At 35.9% G+C, this 17575-nt stretch overlaps 1 protein-coding gene across 1 annotated transcript in view; it reads right to left on the reverse strand.

The window, feature by feature from the left end:
• The window catches only part of SYNE1 (spectrin repeat containing nuclear envelope protein 1), a 308485-nt gene that overhangs the window by 185159 nt on the left and 105751 nt on the right, over positions 1-17575 (reverse strand). The window contains exons 29-39 of the mRNA XM_062572395.1: positions 17023-17163; positions 15796-15956; positions 12926-13076; positions 9398-9625; positions 8769-8867; positions 6821-7008; positions 6583-6706; positions 5426-5592; positions 3846-3999; positions 2920-3548; positions 2065-2244 (exon numbers count right to left, since the gene is read on the reverse strand). Of these exons, the coding sequence (XP_062428379.1) occupies positions 2065-2244; positions 2920-3548; positions 3846-3999; positions 5426-5592; positions 6583-6706; positions 6821-7008; positions 8769-8867; positions 9398-9625; positions 12926-13076; positions 15796-15956; positions 17023-17163 (2222 nt within the window). The remainder of the gene's footprint in view (positions 1-2064; positions 2245-2919; positions 3549-3845; positions 4000-5425; positions 5593-6582; positions 6707-6820; positions 7009-8768; positions 8868-9397; positions 9626-12925; positions 13077-15795; positions 15957-17022; positions 17164-17575) is intronic.

Genomic DNA, 17575 nt, shown 5'->3' on the forward strand with positions numbered 1-17575 from the left:
TTACAAGTCACTTGAAGTCCACAGATTACAAAGCACCTCACCAAGGAAAATACATGAATCCCCATCTCATATACAGCAAATCCCAAACAAGGTGACTTGAACAAAAGAAACACTGCAACTTGAACGCAACCTTCTCACTTCCTAAGTCTAGCATCTTACTGACTGGAAACCACAGTGTAATGATTTTGGCTTTTGTAGCTCATTCATTTAACCTGTTTCTTTAATGCAGAGAATTAGGAAATTTTGGGGATAGAAAGGACCAGAAGTAAAGACTAATGCAGTGCAACATAGATCTGACTATTTCATCTTCCAATTATCAAATATGTTTTGGGGTTTATATGTTTTATATTTAACTCATCTGTCATTCTAGTGAAAACAGAATAACCTGCTGCCAGAAACAAATCTATTTTTTCTTCTTCTTTACAAAAGCCTATACCTGTTCAGACAATGGACAGAAAAAAAAAACACATTAGATTCATGGTCTTTCTTCTGGAAAGATAGAGCAAAGAGTTAATACTCTAGTTATGTTTAGTTAAAGAATAGTGTTTGTCAATGAAAGGAATTAGGGAAACATGGCATTGATAAGAAAGAGAGGCAATCACTTTAGAACCTGGCTCTTTCGTGAATGCTCCGAAGAGCTCGTCAAAATAATCAGGTACAGAAAGGTTTGAAAGTATGGGAGAGAGAAAACATCTTAAAATACGTAATTAAGATATGTTATTAAATTAACATTTATACAAACAGTAACATGCTTATTTTAGAAATGAATCACAAGGTACATGAGTATCTTTCAGTTTTACATACAAAATGGCACTTACTGTCCCAATATGTGACAGTCTAACAACACAGTTACCCTTACAACACATCTATAGATAGCGCAAGTATTTTAATACAAGGCATTCTTCATTTCCAGGCATCTATGTCAAAAGTTACTTGTTTTACTATTACTAAAGACTTCTTGATGTAAGAAAAATGGCTTGTGGCAACATGAACCCCAAATTAGCAGCAGTGCTGAAGAAAATTGAGTGATGGAGATTCTCGAACAAAACTATCCTCTTCTACTCATTCCAGATTCATACATCTCATCAACATACCTGAAAAAACTAGACGACTTCAACTGAAAACACCAGAAATGTAATACAAATGGTTGTGCAGAGATTTACAGGAGGGAATGCATATATGGTTAAGTGGAAATATGTTAATAAATATCTGGATGATCTCTATCAAAATAAAAATGATAATAGTATACTATAAGCCAAAGGAATGTTTTTGAGCACAAATAATTTTTTTCAACTATTATTCCAGTATGTCAGCCTAACAGTTACATGAGGATGATGAAATTGCACATGTAGTTACGTAAGGCATGCCAGACTTTCAACTGTTTTGCTTCTGCACTTAGATAAATTATGTATAATGAGGATGTTGTAGTTCTGAATGGATGGGGCACTTATTTTACCACAGAAAAGCAGGAAAATTAAAAAAGAATATTTGAAGATGTTTTATTTTAAAGATGATGTAAGCAGGCAGTTAAGACCAAGAAAAGATTAAGAAGAAAGCTTGCATCTCTGATATATAAAACTATCTCGTATCATTGATTATACTCTAATGACTTAGGAGCCTGGTCCCTTGGGCAGTTAAAAAACTTAAATCCAGGAATCCAGGAATAACTTCAGATCATTGATTTTTGGAAATATATAAACAGTACAGAAAGAAAATGCATGCTAGAAGTAAAGTACGTTCTAGATAGAGCGATGGTGTAAACTTCAAGGAAATCACTTACCTTTCAGGGAAATAAACAACAGCACACAAGCAAAAGCCCAGTATAGGTACAATTACCGCCTTGAGGACCTATCTTTGGCTTTACTAATAATGTAATTGCAACCTGTACAAATATCCTGGTTTATAATGTCTTTCATGCTTTAACTCAGTATTTAACATGTAGACTCTAGTTTTTATTGGGAAGCCATAACATATGGGAAGAAAGTGATTAAACTCAAATAACAAGCTCTCTTTCCCTTACTAAAAGAACACACTCCTCCCATTTAAAATATAAAATCTACTTACTTTTCATGTATAGCTTTTTTGGTATCCTCCCACAGAGATTCTAAGGAATTTATCTCTTTGTCAATCTCAGGAGAAAGTGTTACATCTTTTTGGGCTATTTGTTTTGCTTTGTCCGTGAGCCACTGGAGTTCATGCTGGTGAGAATTCAATTCCTCATCTAACTGGTTAAAGATCCTTAATCTGCAAGTTAAAATGCAGGTCACAAATTTACATAGCTTCACTTTTATGAAAGAGAGAAAAGGAGTAAGTAAGAAGAGTTACTTATGGAGTTACAAGGCAAAAGTTCCTTTTTTTTAATGTTTCCTAGAATACCTCTTGAAAACAAAGTGTTACCTGAAATTTTTCTGCTACAACAAGCCTTAGAATGTAGTTTCTTCCGATACATATACAACTATTATATAGATGATACACATTTACCTTCACCTGACACCGTGACTTGGAAACATACTCAAATATTTAGTTTAATAATTTATTACAGTATGTATTTTCAAATCCTACTAGCACATGTACAATCTTCAATTCCGTAAGAGTAGAGACAGCTATGTTGTATCTGATTTCTAATAACTGTTTGGAGCTTGGATTTATTTGGACAAAATAATTCCCAGTGATGAAGTTTTCAATATCTGTTCTTTCAGTGTAAAAAAATTGAGGGATAGGCTAACTGTTCTGCTCACGTTCTTTCTCCATCCAGACAGCTCACTTAAGAAATATGGTTAAATAAGTATAAGCCTTGCAAAATGCCAATAAATAAGGAACTCAGGAATGAATCTTACACATGCCTCCAGCTCATCAAAATATCTATAGAATGCAAGCAAATGAAGAAGCACCAATCTCAAACATTAATTTTGTTTTTACCTTTGCTGGAGAGCTTGCAGTGTTGCCTCTTTCAGACCTTCCTTGTCAGCCTTTTCCTCAGTATCTTCAATACTCTTCAGTAGCTGTTCCTTACGTTCCACAAAAGATCTCCTCAGGGCTCCGAGAGCTTCTGCCTCACTCTGCTTGGTTCCCAGCAGGTTTTGAACTGCCTCCAGTTCTAAGCACAGATTATCAACCACAGCCCTGCAGGAGGTCCTCTGCTCAGAAATGCCATGTTTTAGATGATACTGAGCCTTAGTAAGGGAACCATCCAAACCGATGGCAACAGACTCTAGCTTGTTAAGATCTTGAATAACATCACGCAGTTCTTTCTCTAGTAATTCAGATTTAGCTTTATCCATATTTCCTGTTTTCTCCACTGTCTGCCTCAGCTGGTGGAGCACACTTGATGCAGCACTGTGGAGCTCCAGGAATACTTGTAGCTGCTCCAGAGCTGCTTGTCTCTGGCTAGTTATTTGACTTGCCTCCTGGAAGATCTGAAAGCAATCTTCAGTCTTTCCCTGCAATGCCTGGTGGTCCTCTGGGCAGCTGAAACAACACAGTTTTGCTACATGTTCCTTCAGACTTTGAAGCTGCTGTTTTTTATTTTCAACTTCCTTTAAGTGGTTCTGTGGGAAAGAAAGAAAATAGGTGGGTGGTTTTTTTTTTTCGTTTTTTTTTTCCAGTCAGAAGTTCAGAGAACACTTTAGTACTAAGCTTACCAGTGCAACAAGTACTACTAACAATAGGTTTCTAATAAAAACAGTTCAACATTACAATTTGCTTCAATCCAACCCAATAACAGAACTGTGCATGTGGTTACAGCAGAGTAACATTTTTCAAGCACAAGTCATGCTAGCTTTAGATGAATTTTTAGCTGAACACACTATACAATCTATCTTAGATGTTTATGTTCAGAAGTTTACCTTGTTGTGAGATACAGCTAGCTGTCGATCAGCTGTGTTTATTTCCGAAGTGGTTTGTAGTTCAGCAAGGAACTGTTTAATCCAGTCTGAAAAACTGAGCAGTAGCTCATCAAACTGCCCATGTTCAGCAACAAGAGATTGAAGGAAACTGATCCTATAGGATGTTAGATATAAACATTAATCACTTGATGTAAATTAATCACTTCCCAGAATCAAAACCACAGTTGACTAGACAGCAATACAATACTGTTTACAATATCTACAACACCGCATTTATGGTAAGAGTCTCATGAATGCAGATGAGAGCTGAGTAGCTGAGCGTTCAATGTCCCATGAAGTAAGCGAGGGTTAAACGTTGAGCTGTACCGTGTTCAAAGTAACACAGCTTGGGAACGTATGCAGAGGAGTACTCAGCACCTAGCAGAACTAACCTTTAGATGTGGATCTTGACAAGGTCACCCGTTGCAAGATTTCCCTTATGGAATTATCTACATAACTATCAAGATGAAATTCTATGTTTAAGATTATTATATTGTAAAATAATTGTATTTATAAAACACCTATATCATGGACATGTCATATTCTTTCAGGTACCTTACAAATAATAAAATATATATGTTCATACTAAAGAGACTGAAATCTAAATCCACGACAATATACATTTTCAAAAAATGAGGTACTATCACTGACCCTAAGATGAGGCAACACTCAAACAACCAAGTATTTATAGCTGTTATGGCAAATTAGAGCTTCAGATTGGTTTAAAAGGACAACAGTGGGCCTTGCACACAGTAAAGAATATAACTGAAGAAATCAAGAGCAGACATTACAGATTTTGGAAGTAATTTTGGAAGCATTCATTTACAATCAATTTGAAATTTAAAAAAGTTGATGAAAACAGTACTTGTTTGACAAGAACAGTACTTGTTTGACAAGTTTTTTTGCTGGGTTTTTATGACAGGGTTACAAACTCATTGGTTCGCTTGACTGAAAGTACAGCAGATGAAAGGAACTAGTTGAACAGAATTCTTCCCTTAGCAGGCAGTTTCTGTTCATTGCATTTTTGTAAGTTAAGGTTAACACTGCTATCTCGTGCTCTCTCCTACACATCAGGAATTCTCATCTTTAAAACGATCTCAAAAGACATTGTTTACAAAACCAGATGCTGAGGATCCCAAATCCAGAGATGCAGAGAACTCATGAGTTTCATGACAGTACACTGCAGATTGGTCCAATGTTTAGTTGAACATACCCAGTAACCTCCTGCTCACTGTTTCTAACCTTCCATCCTCATGGATATTTCAGCATCCAGGGTACAGATTGCTCCCTCATCAGACATTCCAACCATGCAACCTCAGAAAATGGATACATCAATTTATTTGGAGAAATGTAACTGGAGAAACATAGTCATCTCCATTGTTGCAATTTCCTGTCCCACATCTTTGAAGAGAAGTTTTCTATTTTTAAATCTTTATTTTCCAAATGGTCATACTAAAAAATCAAGTTTCAGGATTGGAATTCTTCATCTGAATACTGGTTACTATCATTAAATGCACAAAAATACATTCTGGAGCACAAACCTTTTATCAACAGCTTGTGGTAAAGTTTTCCACCTCTCATCCAGCTCTTCAAATTTTTCTTTAATTGCTTTTACACATTGGTTGGAAGCTGTTGGAAACAGTGACTCATTTAATTGTAAGAGGTCTGCATAGACTGAAGCATGGGACTCAATATCAGCTTTCAAATCCTGGGAAAACAACAGAATATATAGCCTTTAGATTAAAAATTGCGTCATGTTAGGCCAAATAACAATAATAAAATAGCGTGCTTTGAGATAAGGGAACGAGCACAGCCAAATCCTTAGAGGAGTACAGGTCCGTCCAGGTTACATGGAGGTGCACACTATCTCTCAAACAGCTAGATCTGCAGCCATAATTCAGTAAGGATTCATAAAAGACAGTTTTTTGCTCATGACAAAGCATGACCTTTCCATACAGCTCTACAATCTGCTGATAATGGCTAAAATCAAGACTGTTTTGCATCACATTTTATTCCAATTTAGCCACTCTCAACAGCATTAGAGTTATGAGAAAATGTCACAAATTCTGGCAGCCATAAGCCACCCCCCCCTACACTAAAAAAAAAAAATTATTTTCCTCAGTATTATTTAAAAGTGAAATTATGGACTCACTGGCTTCATGAAGGATGTAAAAGAGAATATGTTTGCCTACTGCTTCATACTAATCTAAAAGTAAATGGCAAAAATTCCCCAGGAAGGAATATTTCAGAATAGGATAGAAGTTTTGTATTTAAAAAGGCAATTGGGAAATCATTGTGAACATAAAACCCATGAATATTCTGCTGCCGATCGACTTTCCTTACCCGTGGAAGTAAGAAAGTAGCATTGTCTGAAAAAGGCACTTCCCTAGAGGAAGCACCCTCTCAAAAGCAGATCAATGTCCTTCCTTGGTAAGTAACAGCACATATACCAACATTCCTACTCCTGAAGAGGCATATGATATTTGCAAATAGCATTTTTCCTGTCATTTTTCCTACCTTTGATAAATAATATCAACAATAGTATAATATGTCCCTAGGACATGCCTGAAGCCTAGAACAAAGCAATCTGCCAGGTTGATCAATTCTCTCTTTTAAAAGGTATGGGGGGGGGGGGGGAGAGAAAAAGAAAAAGAAAAGAACAAAAAATGTAGGGAGAATATCTTTCAGTTCAAAGTACCTGAACTGACTGCAGTTCACCTTCTAGTTTAACTCTGTCAGCAGAAACATATTGCTCTGAAGGTCTGGCTGCAGCTTCACATCCCTCTAACCAGGTCAGGAAGGCAGATAGTTCTTTCTCCTGCCTAACAAAATCACAACACGGAGCATTATCAACTCAGGTTGTGCCCAGCCCTCCTCACAGACTGACTGCAGGAAGGTCTCAGTGCTTGTCGTAATAGAGCTGAGACTTTACTCACTTTTGCCACTGAGCTAGAAGAGTCTCTAATAACGTCTGTTTCTCTTTAGTATTTTCCAGCACCTTTTCATATTTCTGTTGTAACACTGTCACCTCCTCAGCAGCTTTTTCTTTGTTGGAGACCTTTCGGGCACAGGCTGAGAGAGAGGCCAGAGTATTGCTCAGTTTTTCCACATTATGACAAAGGTCCTGACGAACATGAAAAAGAACAACAAGCGACATACATAAATGAGAGCTACAACAACAACAGTGGTAGGCAAAACTGTACACTTCCACCCAAAGTAATGCCACATCTCCTAGATCCTGGAGTCACTGCGCAGCAGGCAGTTCTCTCTCATCTCTCCTAGACGCACAGACCCCAAACTTTTTGATTACCGCTAGCCTATAGTGGTGAAAGACTAAGGAAAAACCTGTTGGCAATGAAGGAATCAGATCTCTGAATGGGCATGTGACACCACAGGACCATGTTGGACCAAGCGACAAATTCCCTGATGTTTGTCTAGCAGTTGCTCTAATTTATCAGACAAATTAGCTACAAAATCTTATTCCAGTACATTAGGATGGCCACACCTGCATCCCATGTCATGATATGGGAAAGATATGGGAACTGTTACGGTCAGCTATTGTCAACATTAGCCAAATATCTTTTTTACGGAAATGGCATTTGATGTGGAATTGACTTGCTGTGTCCCATTTCTGAAGGGCTGGGGAAAATTTTTGCATAGAAATGAATGAAAAATAGTAAAATGAGTTAGAAAAACACAAAATGAAATAAATAGATTTAAGACCAATAAAGTTCCAACTAATCATTTTACAATAATAACAACAGCAGTAATGGTTGTAATTATAGTGATCATGAAAGCAACAACATACAGTAGGAAATGTGAATTTCACAGCAACAAACTATTGATGTTTAAACTAAATAATAAAATATAATTTCACACTAAGACATGAAATCATTATGATCCTGTAGCCATGAAAATATTCAAGAACTCAGTATATTAATAATGTTTAAAAACCATAACAATAATGATTACATATGCTGTCTAAATAAATTATCCATAGGCAAAGTCTTTTGTCCTCAGCAAGTATCAAGCTTTTTTGAAGCTGAAGGGCTGCATCTTGTGTATGGCCTTTGCAAGTAGCTACCACTAAGTTCAGAAGAAATCATATGTACTTTTCTGCAAGAGTAATCTGACTAAAAGTCTGTATAACATTTTCTTAGAAATTAAGGTAATGTCTACGGTAGAAAGAATACATTACACACTTGTAGAAAAAGACAAAAATACTACACCAAATACCCTCAGATTTGGGCTTTTTTTGTAGTCTGAACAATCAAATCCAATATTCGTTTCTTTTTAAAATGGACTGACCCAGACGTGCAAACATCCACAGACTTCTGGCATCACAGATAAAAACTGTCCACTGAAACCCTGCCCAGTCTGCACAGTGTCAGAGAAAACATACTCCCAAGAAGATCCATTTCTTTTTTTAAATCACAGATTTCTCTCAAGCCCCAAGCTTCATAACAATCCTCGGGAGGAACACTGTCTCACAGACATGTTTCTTATCTTTTATTTCGGATAATGCTTTAGATGCATGAATTGCAAAACAAGAACCTGGAACTTAATTTGTACTTCTATGCTCGCTCACCTTTTTCTCGCAGTGGGGTGAGGGGCCTCCACCCACTTAGGAAGCATCTGCCTCTTCCCCAGCTCAGCTAAACTGGATGTATTTTCCAGTCACTTCCGACGGCTCCGCAGAGCCGCAGGCTCAGGGTGCCTCCGAGCGCGGCCCCGACCACGGGCTGACCGGCTGCGTGCTCCCCCTCGGGCTGCCCACCCCAGCCCGCCCCCGGCACCAGGCGCTCCCCGGCCAGCAGCGTGTTCCCGTTCTCCTGTTTCTCACTCCCGCCGCGTATCGGCAGGGCTCCCAGGCCGGAGTCTCACCGTGTAATCCTGAAGGGCCGCGTACGTCCCCGCTGACGAGGCGCACGATGCCAGGGGCTCGGCCAGCTTAGCCTCAAACGCGGAAACTGCCGCCTGCACCTGTGAGGTAAAGATGAACCAGAGAGTCCAAAAAGGAACGTGAATACACGGACCATGTTTTAAACGATATTTGATAAGTATTTAGGGACAAGAGGGTTTTAAATCTTAACTTCTTGTAGTGCTGAAGTTAAAAGGTGCTGACAGCACTCTGCTCCTTGTGTCTGGTAAAACAGCAATATTCAAATTATTCCCTCATAATATACTACATGCATCGATGAACAACCTGAGACTGAGATTGTAGTGTTTATAACAAGTCAGGATGTGGTTTACCATTGCAACATCCAGAAGACTCAGACAATATGATTTTTTTTCAGTGTCGGTATATTGATGTCTTCCTGACTGTCTCCTTTAAGAAGTCATTCAAACCACAGATTTAGCTACGAATGTTTTTAAGTTACCTTTTAAAACCGTATATTCTACTCATATATTCTGGTTCACCTTATTAATATGTTTTATATTAAATTTTGGAATAAAAAAGAGCAATTCTATACATTACTGTAAATAATCCATTGATATTTTGCATATTTTACCTGTTTGAGACTTTCTTCATATTTCTGCTGTGCTGACGCATTCCCTGTGATCGTTCCTTCCAGTCTCTCTGCATGATCATTTAGCTCTTCCCAGTACCTTTTGACCTGCATCAGTTTGGCTTTAATGTGTGCACATTCTCCAGAGGTAACAAACTGGGAAAAAGACTGGGCTTCCTCTTCTAGTTTGGGAATTCCATTTATTTTACCATATATTTCTTTATTAATAACCTAAAATGTAAAGTAATAGTAAATAATGAAGTACAATATGTTTTTAACTATCTTTATATTTAATAAATAATATTTAACTATCTTTATATTTTTTCATTGCTTACCCATGCTACTGACTTTTTAAATTAAAATAGTGAACAGTGACCATTCGAAATAACTGGTTGTAAAAGTCTTTCCCCTGCCTGTGAGCTCCCTTTTTCTTCTTGAAATTAGCATTGTAAAAGTTTTGAAAACCAGTCTGCCCTAAAAATACCATCTAAGAAAATGAATTCAAAGAGGCTGACACGCACATTTTCATAAGCAGACAAAATGGTTGTTATTTTAGCATCTCCTACTTCACAGTAAATTAATGAACAATGTTCTTCAAGTGTTGAAGCAAATATAATTTAATCACCAAGATAAAAAAAGCATATAACTCAAAACAATGTTGTTAAGGAACTGTACCACAACACTTGTTTATATGTTTAGTAAGTTTTCAAGGCCTTACAAAATAAAACATGCCATGGATTGAAAAAAATCTTAGCTGTTATTTTCCAACTCTAAGTTAAAATCCTTCAGTATCATAAATTAAATTAGATGCTGATGTAGATGAGCTTGCCCTCAGACAGAGGATTAAATAAAGAACCATGTAACAGCATAAAGAGGAATTCACCATGAAACAGTACTGACAATGGTCTACGATACTTCTCAGGTGTCTTCCATGTTAGTAAGTAAATGCGTAAAGACAAACTAGCACTAGGTTTAGATCTCTCCAACTGACAACAGCAGCTCTCTCCTATTTATCTATGCTTACTTTTATTGCAAATTTGAGGTAATCCTGAGAGCTACATGCCAGACAAACTTCTGGTATATATAACTATTTATTCAGTAAACACCTTGGAGATGCTCTTTTTCTTCACTAGAGAATTATTTTCATTATTTCTGCTGATGTAGCATGTCAGTTGTCTTCTGAAGAGCAGTGGAAAACATTCATTGGAGACAGAATTGAAAGGGGCAAGAGCTCTTCTCAGAGATAATGACATTAAGATACATGTGTATATGACATCAACAGAAAACTTTCCTGAAAATATGCTCTCAAGTGCATCAAAACTGCTCATCTCCTGTTATAATTGTGATAAAAATGAAAGAGGACCTTACTTGGTATTACATAGCTCAGGAGTGGTTTGCTGCAACACACAGAGTCTGGAATTAGAGAGTGACAGTACAAAAAAAAGGCTACTGCTATAAGCATTTATAGTTGCTCCTTATGCAATATATTCTGAATTAATTCAAATCATAAAATATCTTTTTTTTTTGCATGAGAATACAGTGCTGAGTAAAAATATTGGGTTTGCAGCCCTGAAGCTGAAATTAGCTAACAAGGCAGCAGATAGAAATTAGGCAGCACTTGTTTACTCCCACGCTATTCTGTTAAATTCCCTCAGTTACATAAGAGAAGGTGGATAATTGAGGCCTTCAAACTTCTACTGAGGCTGCCACCAGTGGGTAACTACTTGTGATAACTGTCATTGTGTCCACCAGGAATTTCTGAAAAAAGTGTAGGTGAAATCTTGGCTTTGCTGAAGCCATACAGGTTTTGCAAATGTCAACAAAACCAGAATATTACTACTAGAATGTATGATAAGTATGTTCAGCTCACCCTGTTTTTTTTATTTGATCAGTAAAAGATGTTGAAAGATCTTTGTCTTCTGCCTCATATTGTGGTAATCCTTACTAACATGATGTATTTGAAATCATGAATTAAGTATGCTGATTAGCATGATAAATAAACCCTTCAGAAAATCTACAATAGAACGTAACAAAACCTTCAAAATTAGGCCTAGAATGGTATCATTGAAGGAGACCTTTAGCTACATCCAGGAAATGGAGATTAAATGACTTGTTTCACATACCACAGCTCATATAGACTGTGCATTCACCTGAGTTACAACTATGTTCCCTAACCTTTGCCTGGAGGATTTGCTCTGCTTTGTTCACTGGGACATTCATGAAAATTATCTGCTGACCATTTTCTTCCTGTCATGACATTTAAACAACAAAGAATCATGTTGGAATTTTCAGAAACTTACAATGCACAATGCAATGTAATAGCTACTACTAATCTTTGCACATAGAAAGGATTTGTATTTTCAGAGCATTGACATGAATGGACTAATAGGGCTTCATTAGCTCTACTTAGATAGAATAAAACTTTCTTTACCCTGTAATGCATTATTAATATCATTTGATGCATTTATTTTCTCAGCTGTCCTAAACACTGTAATCTCACTTAGTAATTAAAAAGTAAGGATACATGACAACGTATGCCAGCAGAATAGATGCATATATATTATTTTGAAAGGAAACCGTAACTGGCGTAATGATGAAGCAAGAATTCAAGTATTGTTTTGTTCTTCAATAAAGAAATGAGGCAATTTTATTTATTTGGCATATGTAAGGTGTCTCTTGATAAGAACAATTAATTAAGAACAGGAAAGTCTCTTGATAGGCTATTTCAGTTACATGAAACAAATGCATTATGGGATCCTTTGGAAATATTTAGTGGCAGTCTGGTACACAACTCTAAGCAGCTGCACAGCTTTGCACTTTCTGAAGAACAGGTAGGTCATACTTTAAGAAAGCCACAACAAACACTGCATACTGAAAAACTCTGCCCCCTTGAAAACATGCAACTTCAGAGAAGGACAATTTTCACTTGCAGGAGGATGTAAAGTCAGCCCTTGAAATGGCATGTTTGGAGACAACGTGCATCTCGGATACCAATAAGGAACTAGAATATATACTCAGAATTTATGTGTAAATACAATAGCAATAAATGGCATGTAAGTTCGCAAACTACCAAGAACAATAGTTCCTTTATTATTTCAGAATAAAAGATACATAAACCAAGTTATAACTTTAGCTGGCAATATTAAAGTCACATTCTATATCCACTAGCTGATGTACATTTTTAATACAAAGGCTGTCTACACTTTGTATTTATGTAGCTGTTTCGTACATCAGTGGCGATTACTCAAAAAAGGAAGAGAATATAACGTAAATAATAAATTTTAATCATACACACACAGGCTTCATACATGTAAACTAAACACTGACAGAGAAGGCAGCCTACAAGTATTTTCCTTTAGCATACGCAGAGCCTTACTGCTTGGCATCTTCGTGTACAAACTGTGGCACCGTTACACCAGAGGGTTTCTGACACACGAATCAAATGTCTGTTCTTCCTTTCAGCTTCAAGCCTCTCTAGCATAAACACAAAGAAATGGGGGTTTGATGCTAAACATAATAAGAACCAATCACCTTGATTTGGCTGATCTGTATGTCCAAAGGAGATGTTGATGTTTCCAAAGTTTCCAGTTGTTTTTCTTTTTCAGCTATCCAGATGGACAGAGCTTCAAAATTATTGCCAAAATGATCCCACTTCTTTTTCACCATTTCCATGCTTTTAATACTAAAATTAACCAAATTAATTAGACAGAATAAACAGTTTAATATAATGAAGCTGCCTGTATTCTTGCTAAAATAAAAAAATACAACCTATGCAATCTATAGGAGGGTCATTTTAAAAACTCCTGATTTTTGAGGACCAAAACATGCACCCAGAGTTGAACTCACTTTTCTTTTAGACTGTTTGTACACAATTAAATAAACCTTTAGTGGGAACACCTAGAGGAGAGTGAGAGTATAGTTTCACTTATAACCTCTGCACCAAGAATCTCACGGTAGCAGGAACAGAAAGGAAAAGTAATGAAAGTACCATTTATATGAAATAATAGGGAATATGATTATATCAGGTACCTAAAAGAAGAGATATTTGAGTACATAGATGATAGTCATTTAGTTAATAGAACAGAATGATTAAACGAGTGTACTCTGGATATACATATAATCAGTAAAGCTTGACTACTTTTTTAAATTTGCTTTTTATAACAGTAGCAGTCTGCTAATCTTACAGGAAGTCTGTGTTTTCTATGGCAATGATTTCATATCAAGCCAAAGAATCAACAACAGATACGACCCAACTCACTCAATATATTTACATTCTTTGAAACACACATTTTAGCTATGTTAAACAGAGAGAGACTGTGACCAACTCTTGAACATCCCGGACAGCAACAAAGTACTCTTTATCTTTGTCACAAATAACAACTCTAAGGTCCTTATAACATTTATATAAGGCCTAACAGAATTAACTTATGGTATACAAACTTCTGCTCCTTTCAAAGTAATGTAAAGAAGCCACTGGTAATGTGGGTCTTCATAGAGCTTACAAAACATGTATTTTCTGATTCATTGGTAATAAAATTTCCCCTGAAAATTCTGAATATTACAAAATTCCAAAATATATTTTACTTTTAAATATAGCCTTACAAATCATTTCATGTTAAAAAGTTTTTGTTTTTAATCTTGGTGTTCTTTTGTTTTTTCAATAAAGCTAGAGGAAGCTTTAAAGAAAAGATGTCATCTAAAATGTTAAAATTCACATCTTAATTTTTTTTCTTATTTTCAAAAAGAAAAATTAGCCATGTCAACAGCTATTCACTAATATGAGTATATACAAATTTATGTTTGGATTATTGTATTATTTGCAGGAAAACAAAATGCAAAAACATTTCACTCAAATCTAGCAAAAAGAAAAATACAACTGGAAATCAGAATCAAGGGCCCAATTCAGAGGCAGAATAGCCCGAAATCATCTGCCTTTGTATCTGGCTTCCTTACAGTTGTAAGAAAACTGCAGATTGTGAAGGACAGCTTGCTGTGCAGCTGATGGCAGAAAGCTGCTTAACTTTTTTTTAATCCCTTTCTGGTTTGTTGGCAAAGTACGTATTATATGTACTTGGGACAACTTCACGTTAAATTACTGGGTCAAGAGTTTTATTGATGATAGGAGTTACAGCATAACTTACACAGTGATCATATGCTCTGCAGAGCCATTATTGAGAAAGTGAATATTCATTGATAGAAAGATGAACCTCTCGAATCAAGAAATTATACTAGCTTGCTCAAGAATATTGGGGAAAAATAATATATAAAGGAAAATAGCAAGTAAGATATGATAGACCATTTGATTATGAATCACTGTAATACTTCATATTTTAGAAAGTAATATATTTAAAAAAATTAGACCACCAAACATGAATGTTACAGTTACTGCAGAAGCTAGTTATTCTCTATTTTACAATCGTCCTTTAACTCAGGGAGAAAAATGCATCAAATTAAAGTCAGGGTAGCCTGACAAAGGTCAATAGGGAAAAAAAAACAGTAATGTTGGCATTGCCTTTGACTAGCATCTAGATAGAGGTTGTATCTGCTAAATCTTATAAGGGCAAATTCATCTATATAGGAACTCCGGTGCGACAAGACAGAGCTGGCATATATCTCTGTGACTTGTGAGTCAAATTTAACATATTTATCTCAGACACACATATATATGTATGTGTGTGTGCATGTAGGTATATATATAATACACACACGTGTGCATGTGTGTGTGTGTATACACAGACTATATATATATATGTATAAAATGATAATGATGACAGCTTAAGTTCTCAATTGTGAAAAGGGATGAAATTTTTGTGAATACTGAAAGTTACAAATAACTGAAAGGATTTAACAGCAATTTTTTAGAGTTTGGATGACTTCCAATTTTTAAATGAAATTCGGCAAATGATACCTTCTTATTTGCAGCAGCAGAAATAGTTTTTGATATTGCCCATGAAAAAAGTCTGGGCATTCAGCTAAGATAAAGGCACTTCTTGACATTCCTATGGAGAAAGAGGAAATTTGTGAAAACAGAGGCGAACATAGTAAATGATCCATTTTCACATTTGCACTGAATTTTTTTTCTTTCTGAAAGATTAATTCCTCAAGAATAATCTTAATTATCATCCCTTCTTCACAAGATTTCAGCTGGACTTTAAGGATAAGAATTGTGATAGGATATATGTGACTACAGTTGTTTTCTAAATGATGTATTAGCAAACAAAAGATTTTATTTATACATATTACTCTTTTAACATATTTTGTATTATAATCTGGGTTACTATGCCACAGCAAGCTGAAAATGACGAAGCTGATGAGACAACACAAAATGTTGACAGGGGATTCTCTAGATCTAGCACATTCTTATAGGGGGCAGGAAATACTACAACTTGTTAGGAACATACTCTTCTTCAAGAGTAACTTCCACTTTTTTCACTTCTTCTTGGATTATTCTTGCCTGCCGCTGAAGGGACTGCTTGTTCTTTGAACCAAGCTGTATCTCAGAAGAATTCTTCACCAAATTTTCAGCCTGTACTGCCATGGCTTCAGTCTGTTTAGACAGCTCCTGTAAGGATGCATGATATTAATATAAGTGTATGCATTTTCATATAACAAGAGAAACATATCTCATTTATTCACATAAAAATAATTTTTCTCAATGTTTCTGGTGGGAAAAAGTATTATACTGGGTTATGTGTGTACTACATGTATGTTTTGAATATGAAAATACACAGAAGCAACCTGAGAAGAAAGCTATTTTCATGTTCCCGTTAAAAAATATACTAATTTGAGCAAACTAGCTCAAATAAAATTGAAACTATTTCTCTAAAAGATTTTAACCCTATCTTTGCAAAATTTATTCTACAGCTCTTCAACAAATCTACTAGTAAATGGTGGAGGATTATATGCTTTCGGTAACCATCTATATTTAATCTTGAGATAAAACCCTTTACATGGAAGACTTTGTAGTATCACATAACTTGAAACCTCACTTTGTTTAGCTATTATGTTATATTGAACATGATATACACATGCACCACAACAATGGACGCTAAGAATAACCAAGATAGCTACTATTTACTAGATTCATCAGGGTTAAAAACAGCATGGAAAGCTCTACACTTATTGAGGAAAACCAAACACTTTTACTACTTCAATATTGGTAAAGAAAACGAACTGGGACAATTCTCTGGTATTAAAAGTAGTATGTTATGGGTAGTGTTCATACAGCAGAAGTGTCTCCTCCTTCAGCTCCTAAGGGCTAGAAGAGCACTAGCTATCACAGGTCATGCTAAAGAGCACATGATGGATGATGACATGACAGTGCTTGAGACTGTCTAGTTTATCAACAGAGAGGTGATCTTACTGACCATGAAACAGGAAGTCCTTAGAATCACTTCACCCTCTATACAAGGGTTTCAGAGGCAGATTGGGGTAATTCTCATGATCTTTTCATAAAATAACCTTTTACCTCCAAACAGTTTATGCAGTTTCCACTCTGACAGAGACTTACCCAATTTGTAATGGCTTTAACAGGAAAACCATGCAATGGGTGAAGGCAACATGCTTACTACATGGTAATATGCAAGGTAGAATGATAACACAACTCCTGTATTTCACACAGTAAATACCTTTGTTTGATCCAGTTCTGTAGAGAGGCTCTCTAAACTGCTAAAATTTAAGATACGTTCAAGTGCAGAGCTTGCTTGATTAAGATATTTTACTACTGTTTCTTTGTCCCTTTCAAACTGTTCCCATTTATTTATTGTGACCTACAAAAAAAACAAAAAAAAAAAACAAAAAACAAAAAAAAAAACAAAAATAAAGACAACAAGAACAAAGGGGGTGGAGAATTTCATTTTAAATTACTAAAAAGGGCAAAAGGGAAGGATCTATATTATAAAATATAGACATTTCTCCTGAAATCCAGCCTACTCTGCACATGAAATTGCTATAAACTCAATAAAAGAAGTTTTTCTTTGAGTTTTCACTCCAGTTGTCATTGTATTGTGTAGAAAAGCACCGTTCTCTCTGGTGCAGGCAATAATTTAATCTTATGTTGGTACAGCCTAGAAAAGTCTGAAGTAATGACTGCAGATGGTTGTGCTTATGACTACAGGTATTCAACAATTCCTTAAAATGTATTCAAATTCTTTTATTAAATAAATTACAGTAAAATGGTAG

The sequence above is a fragment of the Rhea pennata genome, chromosome 3 (assembly GCF_028389875.1).
Source record: "Rhea pennata isolate bPtePen1 chromosome 3, bPtePen1.pri, whole genome shotgun sequence".
NCBI classification, from domain to species: domain Eukaryota; kingdom Metazoa; phylum Chordata; class Aves; order Rheiformes; family Rheidae; genus Rhea; species Rhea pennata.